The sequence below is a fragment of the Canis lupus genome, chromosome 18, assembly GCF_003254725.2.
Source record: "Canis lupus dingo isolate Sandy chromosome 18, ASM325472v2, whole genome shotgun sequence".
Classification (NCBI taxonomy): Eukaryota; Metazoa; Chordata; class Mammalia; order Carnivora; family Canidae; genus Canis; species Canis lupus.
This window is the reverse complement of record NC_064260.1, coordinates 45,091,039-45,105,811: the sequence shown is the minus strand read 5'-3', so window position 1 is coordinate 45,105,811 and position 14,773 is coordinate 45,091,039. Positions and strand designations below refer to the sequence as shown.

The 14,773-nt window shown below is 66.2% G+C and overlaps 3 protein-coding genes across 7 annotated transcripts; 1 reads left to right on the top strand and 2 right to left on the bottom strand.

Annotated features, from left to right (window-relative positions):
* Positions 1-14: 14 nt before the first annotated feature.
* On the top strand, positions 15-1,300 carry POLR2L (RNA polymerase II, I and III subunit L). Its single transcript, XM_025451933.3, has 2 exons — positions 15-230; positions 1,009-1,300. Exons 1-2 carry the CDS (start codon positions 136-138, stop codon positions 1,115-1,117), a joined length of 204 nt encoding a protein of 67 aa, XP_025307718.1. The 5' UTR covers positions 15-135; the 3' UTR covers positions 1,118-1,300.
* Positions 1,301-2,439: 1,139 nt separating this feature from the next.
* On the bottom strand, positions 2,440-6,132 carry CD151 (CD151 molecule (Raph blood group)). The gene is made up of 8 exons (XM_025451923.3): positions 6,079-6,132; positions 5,108-5,189; positions 4,772-4,963; positions 4,345-4,419; positions 3,828-3,932; positions 3,548-3,706; positions 3,300-3,386; positions 2,440-3,207 (listed from the first exon to the last, which is right to left on the bottom strand). Exons 2-8 carry the CDS (start codon positions 5,186-5,188, stop codon positions 3,148-3,150), a joined length of 759 nt encoding a protein of 252 aa, XP_025307708.1. The 5' UTR covers position 5,189; positions 6,079-6,132; the 3' UTR covers positions 2,440-3,147.
* Positions 6,133-8,366: 2,234 nt separating this feature from the next.
* CRACR2B (calcium release activated channel regulator 2B) lies at positions 8,367-13,968 on the bottom strand. Of its 5 annotated transcripts, XM_035701264.2 has the most exons (11): positions 13,061-13,167; positions 11,946-12,146; positions 11,609-11,803; positions 11,419-11,530; positions 10,774-10,957; positions 10,189-10,335; positions 9,973-10,063; positions 9,723-9,815; positions 9,346-9,512; positions 9,055-9,126; positions 8,367-8,805 (listed from the first exon to the last, which is right to left on the bottom strand). In XM_035701264.2, exons 3-11 carry the CDS (start codon positions 11,798-11,800, stop codon positions 8,625-8,627), a joined length of 1,239 nt encoding a protein of 412 aa, XP_035557157.2. In that variant the 5' UTR covers positions 11,801-11,803; positions 11,946-12,146; positions 13,061-13,167; the 3' UTR covers positions 8,367-8,624. The 5 variants fall into 5 exon arrangements, with proteins under 5 accessions (XP_035557157.2, XP_025307702.3, XP_035557158.2 ...); XM_025451917.3 differs by lacking the exons at positions 11,946-12,146; positions 13,061-13,167 and adding an exon at positions 13,811-13,968; XM_035701265.2 differs by lacking the exons at positions 11,946-12,146; positions 13,061-13,167 and adding an exon at positions 13,811-13,968 and having other exon boundaries at positions 11,419-11,521.
* Between the last annotated feature and the right edge of the window lie 805 nt (positions 13,969-14,773).

The window sequence follows — 14,773 nt, the reverse complement described above, 5'->3', positions numbered from 1 at the left end:
GGGGCGGCCGGGGGCGTGGCGGGACTGGGACTTCTCCCCCCCGCGCCATGGACGCGCCCTCGGCGGGGCCTGCTCCCGGGCGGAAGCGCCGCCCCGTCTGCCAGTCCCCGCGCCGCCGCCGCCGCCGCCAGCGCCATGATCATCCCGGTCCGCTGCTTCACCTGCGGCAAGATCGTCGGCAACAAGTGGGAAGCCTACCTGGGGCTGCTGCAGGCCGAGTACACCGAGGGGTGAGGCTCCGGGCCGGGCGGCGTGCGGAGCCGGGGCCGCGGGGGGCGGGGGGGGCCCTGCTGGGCGCGGGGCCGGTCGGGCCGGGGCGCGGGGCGCGGGGGGCGGGGCGCGGGGGGCCCCGGAGGGACCAGGTGCCGGCCGCGAGCAAGGGGGCAGGCGGGCAGCGGGACTGCGGGACCGCGGGGACTTGCACACGGACCCCGGCAGGTCGTGGCTCCTGCCCGGCGCAGTTCGGTGCTCCCTGCCCTCCCGCCCTCGGAGGCCCCCGCGCCCGCGAGCCCGCGGCTCTGGGGTCGTGGGCCGGGCTTCCTGGCCACGGAGCCCTGCGGAGCGGGCCGTCCCGGGGCCGCTCTCCCGTCGCTGCCCGTCAGCGCGGCGTCAGCACCGGCCTCGCGGGCGTCTGCACCTTTAACCCCGGCCTGCGGCGTTTGGGGTGAGCGGGGAGGCCAGGTTGCTGGGGAGTCTGTCGGAAAGACCGAGTGTGAGGGAACCGGCCGGAGGCCCTGGAAGCCCCGGGCAGGAACCGCCCAGCCCTGCGGCTTCCCAGCTCGGCGGCGCTGCACGTCGGAGCAGTGCTCTGGGGATTTTCTGGAAGCCCTTGGGGCAACAGGGGCTGGGCCCCAGGGACACTGACAACTCTAATCGGCTTGGGAAACGGCAGAGAGACGGCTCCCTCCGCGGGGGCGGGGAGGGGGGGCTTGCTCCAGCAGGGTTCGGGTCCTCCGTGTGCCCAGGACTGCCTGCCCCAACCGGGTGTGATCTGCCTCTCACCCACAGAGATGCCCTGGATGCGCTGGGCCTGAAGCGCTACTGCTGCCGCCGCATGCTGCTGGCACACGTGGACCTGATTGAGAAGCTGCTCAACTACGCGCCTCTGGAGAAGTGACAAGTGACCTGCTCACGCCCGTCACCCGGTCACCCGCTGTGCTCACCAGGGGCCGTCTGCAGCCGTGCCCCCAGGCACTCCAGTGTGGTCGGGGTGGCATGGAGCATGCCTGTCCACCACCTGTGGATGTGTGTCCCTGCTCTGGAAAGAACTATCCATTAAAGGTCTTTGCAGAACCATGAAGAGGTCCTAACAGTTGGCCTGGCTTTGTGGGACTCCCTGGTGTTTCTGTGTCCTGCCTCATGCTTGAAGCTGTTTGGGGATAGACGTGGCTCTCACCGTTCAGGGCCCAGAGGTGGCGGGGGTGGTGGAGGGCATCTCACAGCCCAGTGACAGTACACAGACAGCCAAGAGCACTCAGGTTGAGGGTCAGGAGACATTGGCCTGCCCACCACCAGGTTCTGGTTGACCTTTAGGACAAGCACGGAGATCCTCACATCCCTTCCCAGGATCTCAACAACCAGATATTTGAGCCCTGAGTGGAATAACTGCTGCAGTCTCGGCTGCCCATCCTGAGATCTTGCTGCCAGAAGCTTCTAGGCTCCAGCCAAGTTCCTGTGGAGGGGCAGGGATGGTGCCCAGCCTCCATAGCCAGCACTGAGACCCGCACAGTGGGTTGAGGGTGGCCCTGAGGAGGCTCTGCTGGGTGTCAGGGTTTGCCAAGCTCCCGGTGGCCTGGGTATTAGCACTTAATCCTACAGGCCTGCCCAAGAGCTATCTGTCCTATTCCAGGTCCACTGAGGCTTACAGCTGACAGCTGTCGCCCTGGACAGGAGTCTACCAGGCCCTAGTGCCCTTAAGCAGGCAGAAGGCAGGAGTGTGTGGTTAGAAGAGAGAAGGGGACTCTTGACACCGTCTTCAGGGCCAGCCCTGCTGCCCAGGTATCTGACATGCGGTCCTCTGAGGGCCAATGAGCAAACCTATCACGGCAGGGGGAGGAAGGGTCTGCCAGGGGTACATGCCCTGCAGAGCTCAGGCCTCTCCTGTCCTGTTCCAGAGGCCCTCTCCCCATCCCTAACGGCTACCCATGCCAGAAGGACGTTTGGAAACAAGCAGGTCTAGGCCATTTGAGGCCTCCACTGCCTCTGGCTCTCCCCACTGCCACCATTTTTCTGTCCCAGAACCGGCATGGTTCTGCTTCACAGCCTGTGCTCAGCGGTCCCTGCTACTGGCTGCCTCTCGCTGGAGTCCCGTCAGTCTCCAGAACGTACCCTCCGGGCCCCAGCCCCTGTCCTGGCACTGGGTGGGTGGTTCTGTCCACCCTGGTGGGGGGAAGGCCCTGAGTACCAGGACCCTGACAGTCACTAACACAATAAGCTCAATCCATTCCACAAACATTTATTGAGCGCCTATTGTGTGGCACGAGCAGTTCTAGGCATTTGTGATAACAGCAGTGAATAAAACCCACAAACCCCCTGCTTCTGGGAAGGAGAGAGGACTGTGGACAAGTAAATGTGTGGCCTTTGGGGAGAGAGGTGGGGAAGTCCAAGCAGAGGCTCGGGCAGCAGAGACTTCAGGACAAGAGGCCCAGGACTCCCAGGGCAGGACCGGGCTTACTTGGCTTTCCCAGGGATCTGCGGACACCTGGGACTCCTCACATGCAGGTGTCCTGTACTCCCTTCACCTACCCCACCCAGCCAAGTCCTCCTTAGACTGCATGGGAACATCTGGGGGTCTAGGAGCATCCTAGAGTGGGTCCGCCCCTCCAGCTGAGCGCAGGCATCAGGAACCCCAAGGTCCTGTGACCCCACTCACAGGCAGAGGTACTGCTCCTTCCCCACCCTGGGGGGGCAAGCTTCAGGCCTTTGGTCTGCAGAGAAAGGCACTTGTAGCTCCCTCTGAGGGTGGGGATCCCCAGAGGTTATGGTGATGGTTTGGGGGTGTGCACATGGGCTTAAGAACGCACCCTCCCTGGCAGAGTGGGGAGGGGGGAAGGAGCAGCATCCTGGAAGCCCAGCTCCTGGCCCTCAGTAGTGTCAGCTCAGTAGTCAGGTGGCGAGGCTGCGGCATACACAGTGGTACACCCATGCTCAGTAGTGTTCCAGCTTCAGGCTCTTGTACAGGCAGCATGTGAAGATCATGCCAAAGACCTGTGGCACAGGGCCAGCATGAGTGTGGCACAGTGCCAGCCACATAGTGTGCCCCAGCACCCACCAGGGCCTGTCCCACCCCACCCCCGAACCTGCACACAGGCGATGCCAATGCCCACAGCGCCGATGACCCTCAGGTGTTCCTGGATGAAGGTCTCCAGCTTGGTGATGCAGCCACCCTGGCAGAGTAGGGGTCAGGGCACTGAAGGGAGGCGATTCTAGCCACCCCCCCAACTGCTGCAGCCCGACCCCCCTCCAGGTGTGACCACACCAACCCCCAGCATCCTGGGCCCCTGGCTCCTCGGCCCTTCCCAGGGACCCCAGGCATCCACCAGCCTACCTCCACCTTGTAGATGTTGGAGGCGTGGTCCCGCTGCCCACAGCCAGGCACCACAGTCTTGCAGCAGCTGTCGGGAACCACACGGCCGCCCGCCTGGCCCGAGCGGATCCACTCACTGTCCCGCCAGTCTTGTGAGTTGTTGCTGCCACAGCAGTGGAACTACGGTAGGAACACGGCCCAGGCTAAGTCCCTGTCCCACCCACCCCCATGGCAGGGTTCATACAGAGGTCCAGGGGTGCCCAAGGGGATGTGTATGCACTCCATGGCACCACCCACTCACCTCCTGTTGCAGCTTATCCACAGCACTGGTCACACCCTCATGGCCTGGCTGGTGGTACCGCTTGGTCATGGTGTCCTTCAGGTTGTCCTTGAGCTCAGCGTTCAGCTGGGGGTGAGGTGGTCACAGCTTCAGCTGTACAGCCTAAGATCCCTCAAGGTAGGTGGGGCAGGTGGAAGCAGGTGCCGACGATGGGGGAGAGGTTCGGGAAGGCTGCTGGCCTGGGAGGGGGTGGGCTGGGCTGGGAGAGTCACCAGGTGGCCATGGAGAGGGCTGGGGACAGGGAGAGAGATCCAGATCCCAGGGACACCTTCCTCCCCTCCTGAGCCCCTAGCTGGGCAGTTTGGGCACTGACTGGCAGGCTGTGTCCTCCCTGCTGTCAGCCCTACCCACTGGGACACAGCCCCCACCCCCAGGGCCTCCTGGCCCAGTGGTCAGTTCTGGAGCATGGGGGATCATGTCTGTGTGTCTGTCTGCACATGTCTGTCCCTCCATGGTCCTGTCTGTCCAGGCTCCTCACCTGCTGGTAGTAGATGTAGGCCAGAATGCCAGCAATGATCTCCAGCAGAAAGATGATGAGGAGCAGGATGAAGTACTGGGGGTGAGCAGGGACCCAGTTAGGTGGGACTGGACACATGCAGTCCTATCCCATGAGGACTCCCAGTGTCCAGCACTGCAGAGCAGAGCCCCCAGCCTCCGATCCCAAGTGGCCACAGAGGGCTCTGGGCAGCAGGTGGGTGCTGGCGGTCCCTGATGCTTTCCCTCAGAGCTGGTGTCTTCCCTCAGCTAGCCCAGCTGGGATGTGGGGACTCAGGGCTGGACAAGTGCCCCCCCCCCCAGCACAGATGAGCACAGCACAGGCTACTCTCCAGTGTCACACCTGACCCCCAACATTCCTTTCCTTCTCAGATCCAGCCCAGACAGCCTAGTGGGGAGCCCCCACTAACCAGGCGCAGCAGGTTCCGCCGCTCCTTGAAGGTGGCACAGCAGCCCAGAACGCCAGTCACCATGACGACAACGCCAGCCACCACCAGGATGTAGGCTGTGGCCAGGTAGGTGCCCGAGGCCAGCAAGCTGATATAGTCACTCTTGAGGGCCAGTGTCCAGATGCCCACTGCCATGACGGCCAGACCAGCCAGCTGTGGGCAGTGCACACTGGTCAGCACATCTGGCCCCAGGTCTAAGGGATGGGGCTGAGCCCCCAGGCCAAGGCTCCCTTCAGGGACCAGGGATGGGAGGGAGGAGACACCTGCCCGTGGCAGTCAGTGGGAGGGAGTCCTCACCCAGAAGCAGCAGTTGAAGGTGAAGAGCAGGTACTTGAGGCAGACGGTGCCACATGTCGTCTTCTCATTGAACTCCCCCATCCTGGGGCCGAGAGGCAAGGGGAGGTCAGATAGCTCACACCACCAGGACTTAACTGGGAGGCCAGCCAGACACCAGTGGGGATGGTAGGGAGGGGGACACCGATGCCCAGGCAAGCCCTGGGTTGAAGCCCAGCCAACCAGCTGCCCCGAATGAAGGTCCTGGGAAAGTGTTCACAAGAAGCAGGATGTCTCCTGGGAGAGCACTTCGAGGGCCCCCACCCCCAGCGCAGCCAGGGCCAGTGTCTGGCGCCCACAGCCAAGCTGAAGGCCAGGCCCTAGAAGGCCGAAGGGCCCGGCTTCTCTGCTCAGTGCCCAGCGCACAAAGGAGACATGGAGGACCCCAAGCATCACCGCTGACTCACCTCTGCTGGCAGCCAGGGTAGGAAGACCCAGCAGGTCCCTCAGGGTGAGCTCATGCAGGCCCCGCCCATCCCCCCCCCCCACAACATTCCCGGAGCTGCACGTCACAGTCTGGCAGGCTAGAGGCTAGCAGGCACCCACTGGAGGCTGAAGGATTGGAGGCCACTCAGACACAGGCTGATTGGCCCCTTACTAGCCACATAGCCTCAGGGAAGCCCCTTGGGTTTCTGTTAAAGGGAAGGCCTTCCTTTCTCAGAGCCAGGCTGGGAAGAAGAGACGGTGCTGGACAGGCAGAGCCAGCAGAAACACATGCCCCAGACCTCTGCTGGTCCTCACTACTGGAAAGGGGGCCACACCAACCCCAGCAAGATGCGAAGGGACACTTTGCCTGTTCGCTGTGCAGAGTCTGCACTGGGGAGGGTGGGAGAGGGCCCCACGGCACAGATGGCAGCTGGACGCCCCCCCTCCCACGTTTCCAGACAGACAGCACCACCCAGAGCTGAACTTTCACCACCCCACCCAGCACTTACCTGGCTGCTGGTGGAGACTGGCTCCTCTCTAAGACAGGTGGACGGAAGTTCCCTAAGAGCCTCCACTAGAAAGGCAGGGACAGGTCACAGGCCTGGCCGGCGCTGGCAGGATCGTATCACCCCTCCTTGTGGCCGCCTCTGGCAGTGGATCCGGACCAGCTGGGCTTCCGGAGTAGGCAGCGTCCACTCCCAGGGCAGGGAGGGGAGAGGCCAGGCCCGGTATTTTAGTCTGGGCTTGGGCGGGGCAGGGCAGAAAACATTTCTGGATAGTGTGATCCTGGAAGGGGAGGGACCACTCGCCTTCTCCAAGCACCCCGCTCTGGGCCTTCCTGCGGACCGGCCACTGCCCCTTACCCCACCCAACAGCAGTACCTGCCGGCCAGGCAGGAAAAAAGACGCAGACCGCTGCCGCGGAGCTGGGGTACGGCGGCCCCTGGGCCCGGGCAGAGGCCCCAGCCCCCACGGCCCGCGCGCACAACCGGCAGAGGAGGGGCCCCGGTTTCCGGGAGTGCCTGGCGGATGTGAGCCCCCTTGGGACGCGCCGGCCAGAGATAGTTCCTGCGGCCGTGACACAGCTGCCCCAGCCCAGACCCTGCGACTCAGCCGGGGGTCTCGGCCGCCCGCGCCCCGCCCGCAGGACTGGACCCTGCGCTCCGCGCAGCCAGGCCCGGGGAGGCATCGGCGCGTTACCGCGTGGAGCCGCCGCCCCCGCCCGGACGAGCGACGTTGGAAGGAAGGGCACCGGTGTCCGGAGACAATGACCACGGTGCTCCGATGAGGCCGAAGGGGCCGCCAGGCCTGCGCAAAAACCCCGGGGGCGCCTCGCCCCCGCTCCGGGCGCCCCTCTGCCCACCCGGGCGCCGCTCTGCGCACCCGGCTCCCCGGCGGCCGGCTCCCTCCGGAAGGGGCTCGCGCGGCGGCTGCGGCCGGGTCGGCGGCCGGGCCCTCCCGGGCCTCCCGGGCCTCCCTCCAGACGCCTGCAGCCGGGCCCCGGAGTCCGGGACGCACGGCCCCTCCCGGCCCGTCTGGCCCGGCGGCGCACTCACCGGCCACGCGTCGGAGTCGGCGGGGCGGGCAGGCGGGGAGGGGCGATGGGGGCGGTGGCTCGGGGTGCGGAGACTGCGCGGCCGCCGGGGGCCTGCGAGAGCTGCGCGCCCCGCCCGCGCCCCGGGCCCGGCCCGCCCACGGCCCCAGGCCCCGCCCACGGCCCCGGCCCCAGGCCCCGCCCACGGCGGCGGGCTCGGGGCAGGTCCCGACAGTGCGCGGGCGGGCGGCGGCGGCGGCGGCGGGGTCCGCCCGGGACTGCGGAGGCGGGCGTGCTGCAGCCCGCGGGCGCCGCGGCCCCGCCAGGGACTCATACCCTCGGGAGACAGAGGAGCTGAGCGGGGGGCGGTGGAGACGGCGGCGGCCCGCCCGGCCGGGGCTCTGGACTGTGTCCGAGACCGCGCCCTCCTCCAGGCCCAGTTCCCGGTTCTCTCCTCCAAACGCAGGGGCCGCCTGGGGCTGCAGGGTCGGCAGGACAGATGCTGGCCTCTGTGGGGGAGGTCTGGAGTTGCGATCGGATGCAGGAGTGGGGTCTCTGGGCGCAGTATACAGGATGGCCTGGGTCCCTGCCACAGACAGTCTGGTCTGGGAGGTCTGGGTCCTGGGAGGGCTGGCAAGGGCTGAGGGAGACCGGGTGGAGCCTGCTGACCTGCCAGACTGCAAAACGGACAGTGGGATTAAGGAGATGGAGCGTACCCCCAGCCCACCAGGCTCATTCCCCGACCCAGGGAGGGACGTCAGAATCTGCAGGCATTTAGAATAGCTCTGCGCAAACAGTGGGCAACACTCGTCCTCAGCTCTTTGCCCAGGGTTGGTGGTTCTGGCCAGCAGCTCCCAGCTTCCCAGAGAGGGTGGAGGAAGGAACAGAGAGGTGGCTGGAGACCTACCCCTTGGAGGTCCCGCTCAGGACTGGCTCGCCTCAAGTGGGCTGAGGTGGTCCACCCAGGGCCAGGTATGTGTGAGGACCGGTTTGGGGAGGAGGCTGGGAGCGGGCTCCTTAGTGAAACAATGGGCCTCAGTCCCCCTGTTCCTACAGAGGGCCCTATGGGACTTCAGCCTTAATGGACAGTGAGGTCTTGAAGGCATGACCAGAGACATACAGGGACATCCGTAGCCCCAGGTCCACAGGGCCAGGGACCCTTGCCACACAGGTACCATCCACTTGGTTGAGGGTACCATGGATACCCCATTTGTGTAGCACACGCATGCTGTGGCTTTTTACACATAGGCCAAGGAGGTCACAGTGCAGTCAATGGGCTTTATTGGGAGGAAGGAGTTTTTCTGCTGGTCAGAGATCGGTTTGATGGAATGGGGACAGGATGGGGACCAGCAGGGAGGAACATGAAACGGGCCGCTCCTCAGTTCCTTCATGTCTACATGCAGGCAGGCCAGGCAGTCCACGGAATAGAGCCCACATCCTGGATGGGCAGCCCCTAGCCACGATGCACCACCTTCAAGGGGCAGCTTCTCCAAGTAACGCCCAGTGAGTCACTCAGGGATGGTCAGCGGGCACTGGGAAGATGGCCAGAGCCACGTCTTGGAGGGCGAGCCCAGCTGCAGCAGCAGCAACAGCAGCAGGTGGGCCCTGGCGGGCGCGCCACTGCCAGGGCTTTCCTTCGGCCACTGCCCAGCCGCTTGGCCTCACAGGCATCCCTCTGGTCTCGCAGCCTCGTGTTCAGCTCCCTGGGGAAGGGGAGTCCAAGGTTCAAAGAGGTCTCAAGAGGCAGCATTCCAGGGTGGGGAATGTGGGCTCTGCTCTCCCTCACACCAGAAGAGAGGTGTCCCACTGGGGCTGCAGCAGGAGGGATGGAGGACAGACACAAGGAAGGACTTCCTCCAAGTGGGATGAGGCAGTGGTCAGGAATGTGGGGAGCTGGGAGCTCCCGAGTTGAGCCGAGCCCCTTCCCTCGTGGGGCCTGAGCCAGACCGCACCTGAGGAGCTCCAGCTGTCGCAGGAGGCTGAGCTTCTCTTTCTGCATGTTCCTTGAGACTGCGACCACCTCTCTGCAGGAGGGAGGTGGTGACCGGGATGCAGGAAGGCTCCTGCGACGGCCCATGACCCTAGCCCACACAGACCCTGAGGGCGGGCTGGGACAGGGGCTGGGGATGGAAGTGGCCCGGACCTGAGCCCCAAAAGCGATCCCCGCCCCGCCTTCCCCGCCAGCCCCATGCCCTCCCAGGGCCCGCCCCAGAGGGACGGCCTCCTCCCCCGCCCCGAGGCACCGTAGGGTTTGCTCCTGGCGGCCCTGCAGGTCGCCCTCCAGTCTGCGGAGCTGCTCCTGCGCTCCCTCCAACTGAGTTCTCAGAGCCTCGTGGGCTAGCCACAGCTGGGCGTTCTGCGCCTGCGCCTCCAGCTGCTCGCTGGCCCGGGCCTGCAGCTGCTGTTCCAGCTGCGGAGATGGAGGGGCAAGGGGGATCGAAGCTGGGGAGAACCCCTCACCTCTCCTTCGGGGCACTGCGTTGCCCCTGACTCCCAAGGGTTGAAGCGCCGGGGACACTGAGGCACAGGGGGACCGCAGGTTCACCCAGGAGTACGTGGGTGACGGTGGGGACCCGCCAGGGGCGGGGGGGTGGGGGGCTGGCAGCTGGCGGCCACTCACCTCCCGCTGTCGCAGGCCCGCACGCTCCAGCTCCTGGTCGCGGTTCTGCAGCTCCAGCTCCAGGAGGCCTTTGCGCTCCTCCCGGGGGAGGTCCTGGGGTTCGCGGGGAGCTCCTGAGCCTCAGCGGAGGTGGGGGGCCAGGGCTGGGTGGAGCCGCTCGGGGAGGGCGGGGTCAGGGAGACGCGCGTCTGGGATTGGGCCGGACGAGGGCGGGGGCCAGGGGCGGGCGGGGGGGGGGCTTCGGGCCCACCTGAGTCCGCAGGCGCTGGCGCTGCTCCCGAAGTTGCTGCTCCATCTCCTCGTACAGACACCGCACCTCCCTCTCGTGCTCGCTCTCCCGCCTTCGGGGACCGGGCGCAGGACAGCTGCTCTGAGCCTGCCGGCACTATAGACCCCAGCCCCGCCTCCACCGCCTCCCGGAGTCCTGCTCCGGGGCGCCAGGCCTCGCCCCGGCCCCAGCCCTCACCGCCGCAGCGCCTGCTCCAGGCTGTCCCGCTCTCGGGCCGCCTCCTCCAGGCAGGCCGACGCGCGCATCAGAACATCCTCGAAGGAGCCCAGCAGCTCCGGTCGCTCGCGCTGCAGCCGGGTCCAGAGCGTCCGCACCGCTCGCTGTCTGCAAGGGGAGTGCAGGAGCTGAAATTGAGGCGGGGCCTCCCCGACCCCATCCCTAAGGGTAAGCCCTCCGAGGCACCTGCAGCCCTGGATAGGCCAACTGCGTTTGTACATGCAGGGGATCCCTCTCGTGGGTGCTCTTGGCCCTGCCTGGGCTCAGCGTGTATGGGACTTGGCGCGGCAGCCAGCTGTCTCCTGTGCACACAGGGCTGTGCCGGGCACCTGCCCTTCTGCCCACAGCCTTGCCGGCTGCCCCCTGAAATGCAAATTCTGCGGGAAATCACGCTCAGCCCCTCCCAGGTGTCACAGCTGACAGAGCGACTGGGCCAGTCCCCGCGTGAGGACCCTGAGCAAGAACAGACGTTGGGCGCCCTGGACAGGCAGCATGAACAGGGGGGCATAGAGGAGGGAACTGGGAGCCGCGCTGGCACCAACTCACTCGCCCAGGACAGGGGCCACCCCCAGCTGCTCCAGCGCCTGGCCGACTCTCTCCTCCTCCTCCTCCTCCTCCTCCTCCAGGGAGCCCCCAGGGCCATGCACATCTGACCAGCCCGACTCAAAGGTTTCCTCTGGAGCCTGGGAGGGCAGTGCGCCCTGGGCTGATTCCACCCCCACAAACTTCCCTGTGGACATGAAGGTGAAATTACCAAGGCTGTGGGGGAGCACCCTGGCTTGGCCACCCACCACACCCCCACGCACGCGCACTCACCCACACACACAAACACATCCTGTCCGTATCCCAAGCCCAGTTTCCTGTTTTTCTTCCTTATTCTGGTCTGATTCTTGGGCCAGGAACGGGAGGTAACACCCGGCCCAGGATGGAGCAAGCCTGGCTCCCAGCCCCACCTGGGTTTGGCACCTTAGGGAGGGGGTCATGGAGCAGGAGGGCCAGCTCCACACACAGCATCTGTGGGGGGCTCCCTCCGGTGCCTGTATGTGTTGACACCAGTACGTGCTCCGCGGGGAGGCTACAGAGAGGCACAGACTACCGTCTGTGTTGGGTGCGGGCCCCAGGGTGCCACATGTGCCAGTGGAGAGTCTCTGCGCAGCAGGGGGTAGGGAGGTGTCTTGGGGCTTAGCTCACCAAGACCAAGGCAGAACTCCCAAGCGGTGAGGAAGCCCATGTGGGCCTGATCCAGGCTTTCAAACACAGCCTCTAGCTGTTCCGGCGTGAGGGGCAGGTCGCTCTGCAGGCCCTAGCCAGGGAAGGATGGCACAGCTGAGGAGCCAAGGTCAGCCCCTGGCTGGGGCAGCTCTTGGGAGTGGGGATTCACCTGCAGGTCATGCCGAGTGATGAAGCCCTTGGCGTCCTTGTCACACAGCAGAAACAGTTCCTGGGCCTGCTGCAGCATCTCTGCCCTTGGCCTCACAGAGCCCGCCTCCTCCACCTCCTCCTCCTCCTCCTGGGCCTCCCCAGGACCCGGCTTCCTGGGCCTGGCCAGGGGAGGGGGGTTCCCTGCCATCATGTGCTGTGAAGTCAAGGCAGAGTCGGGGCCTGAGCAGAGCTCAAGAGACATGAGTGGGAGAAAGAGGGAAAGTGGAGTGGCCCTGGAAGAGGACTGGGCTGGGTGGCAGCCTGCGGGGAGTAAAGAGAGAAGGGCCTCCTCCTACCAGGTGGGAAGGTGGGACATGGCATGGCAGAGGTCCAGAGAGGAGCAGAGCTGGGGGTGGATGCTCCCTTGGGGGTACTGCTGTAGGAAGGGGTGTCGTGGCTGGGAGTGATGCAGGCTCCAAGCCTGTGGGGGCTGCCCAGGGAGCTAGAGGCTGCAGCTCAGGGGAAGCCAGTGCAGGACAGGAGCTGGGGAGGGCCACCTGGAGAGGGGGCAGCAGGAGAAGAAGAAGGCACCTGCTGGTGCCTGGTGATGGAAAATAAGGAGGTGGGGTCTCCTGGCAGCCGTGGGGGAGAGAGGTGGGGTGAGGGTCTGGACAGCGGGAGAAGGAGCTGAGCAGGTCCTAAGGCAGGGCACTGGACACCTGGCTGACCGCTGGGCCAGGGGGAGCGCGCGGCCAATCCTGGCTGAGCCTCCGAGGTCCTGGCCTCCAGCGGTCAGGGGACGACGCAAGCTCCTCCCCTCCTGCCGCAGCCCCTCCCACCGGGCCCCAGGGGTGCAGACGCGGGGTCTCCACCTGGGACACCGACGGGACACGAAGCCTTCCAAGGCCCTGGTCAGGAACGCGCCGGACCGACGCTAACGGCCCTTCCCCCAGCCCTGGGCGCTGGAGCCCCGCCAGACTCCCCCCCTGCGGTTCGCGGAACCTTCCCGGGGCCTCCCTCCCCGCGGGCGCCCCGCCCCCTCATCAGAGCCACCTGTCGTTCCCGCAACGCCCAGCTCCCGGATTTCCCAAGTTTACCCCCAGCACGGGGACACCCCCGACCTGGGGGGCCCCGGGTCCTCTCCTCCCAGCCCAGAACCTCGATTTTCTCTCCCCGCCCGTGTGATCTTCCCGGGGCGCGACCTCCCGAGAGGGCAAGTCTGAGGCCGGGCGGGCCGAGCGCGCGAGGGACTCCGGTCGCAGCCCGGTCCCCGGTGCCTCCCCGCCCCCCGCGGCTCGTGGGCTCCTGGGACCAGAGGCCATCCCGGCCGGGGCTGTGCGCGCGGCCCGGGCGGGGGGGGGAGCGGGGAAGGGGGGCGGCCGCCCCGCCGCCGCTCGGCTCCCGGGGCCCAGGGTGGGCGCGCCCCGGGTCGCCGGGGAGGCGGGCGCGGTGGGGCCCCCGAGGCGCCTACCTGCCGCCGCCCCTGCCGCGCGGTCCGCGGCTCCCCCGGAAGGCGGCGGCGCGCGGGGGCCCGGGCCCGGAGCAGCTCCCGCGGTCCTGCAGGAACTGGGACCCCGGCGAGGGCCGGGCCCGGGCGGAGCCGCCGCCGCCACCGTCGCCGTGTCTCCGCCTCCCGGCGCTGCCCCGGCCGCCCGGCCCTCGCCCCGCACCCCGCGGCGCCCCGGGTCTGTCCCGACAGGGCCGCGTTCCCCGCCGCGCGCAGATGCCCCCGGCGGCCCGGGGACCCTCCCCAAGCGGCGCGGCGGCAGGAGGGCGGGGCTGTCCCCGCGGATCCGGATTTAAGGCGCCAAAGTGTGTGCAGGACTAAGCCGGCGGGAGACCGACCAAAATACCCCCGATGCTCATCTCTCATCTCGCGGGTGCGGGGACCTCACTCCCTATGCTTTCCCAACTTTTGTCTTTCTTGTGGTTAAACGATCAACTCGTAATACATTACAAAATGGTATTTAAATCAGCGGCAGGATGCCTGTACCAGTGCCGGAGGGCAGGAGTGGGCGTCGGGGTCAAGGAGGCCTTCCCCTCAGCAGCCCGACCCTCAGCTCTCCTGGGACACAGCCCTGTCTTGGGTTCTCCTTCCCTTCCCGGAGCGCTGGGGGAAGGAGCTGGGTGGGGCCTGCACGGGACCTTCCTGCTGGGGGACAAGACCCATTCTCCTGCCAGGAGTCCCCCCACCCCTGCCCCCAGCCCAGCCTGCACCCACCTGGAGGGTGGTGGGGGTCCAGAAGCCTCTGCTTCTCCGGGGGCCTGGGATCCTGCTGAACTAGAACAGGTTGGGCCTATAGGACAGGACCTTGAGAGGGAGAGGGGGCCGGCTCCTGGCACAGGCACCCAGGGACCTGCCCAGCCGGCTCTCCCAGTCCTGCGGTCCCACCGTTATTGTTGGCAGGGGGCTGCCACCACTGCCACAGCTACCTGACCCCTTGGCAAGGACTGAGAGCTCTGGACGGCCAGCCAGCCACCCGGCTCTGCCCCAGAGCCCTTCACCCATGGGCCCTCACGGTCACCACGAAGGGCTGGCTGCATCCCCTCAGACAGGCCAGGACAGAGGACACTTTCAGGAAACTGTCTCCCATGGAACAAGGTCCAGCCTCCTCTGGGTCGGACCTCACCCTGCCTGACATTCTAGACCCTTCCTATATATTGGTAGGAGACTGGCTACCCTGTGTGGTGGGGAGGGGGACAGGGGATTGGGAAGGTGTGTTCGCTGGCCAGAGGGGTTGGCCCAGGGCCTCGCCCAGAGCCCTGCACCACATGCCCAAAGTGGAGCAGGCCCCGTGTGTCCCAGGTGTCCTGGAGTTCAGGTACTCAGCTTGGGAACCCCACCCTCCACGGCCATTCAACCCTGAGATCAGCCCCACACCAGCTGCGTCACCATGGAGTGGAGATGCAAACGCCACCTTTTGTAAACATTTCTTGGTTTTTATTTAGCAAGGATCTTGGTCCCAATATTTTCACTGGCCCTTGGAAAGTTAGGCCCAAGGGTCAGTCCGCAGACCTCAGGACAAAGCACAGCAAACAGATGGGTCCTGGCCAGAGAGGTGGGCAAACCCCTGGAGGCCCACGAGTGCCTTTAGGGGAAGGCCTCAGGGCTGGCTGGCAGGCCCTGAATGTCAGACTCAAGGAGAACCTGACCTGAAGTACAGACATTGGCCAGGGAGACACA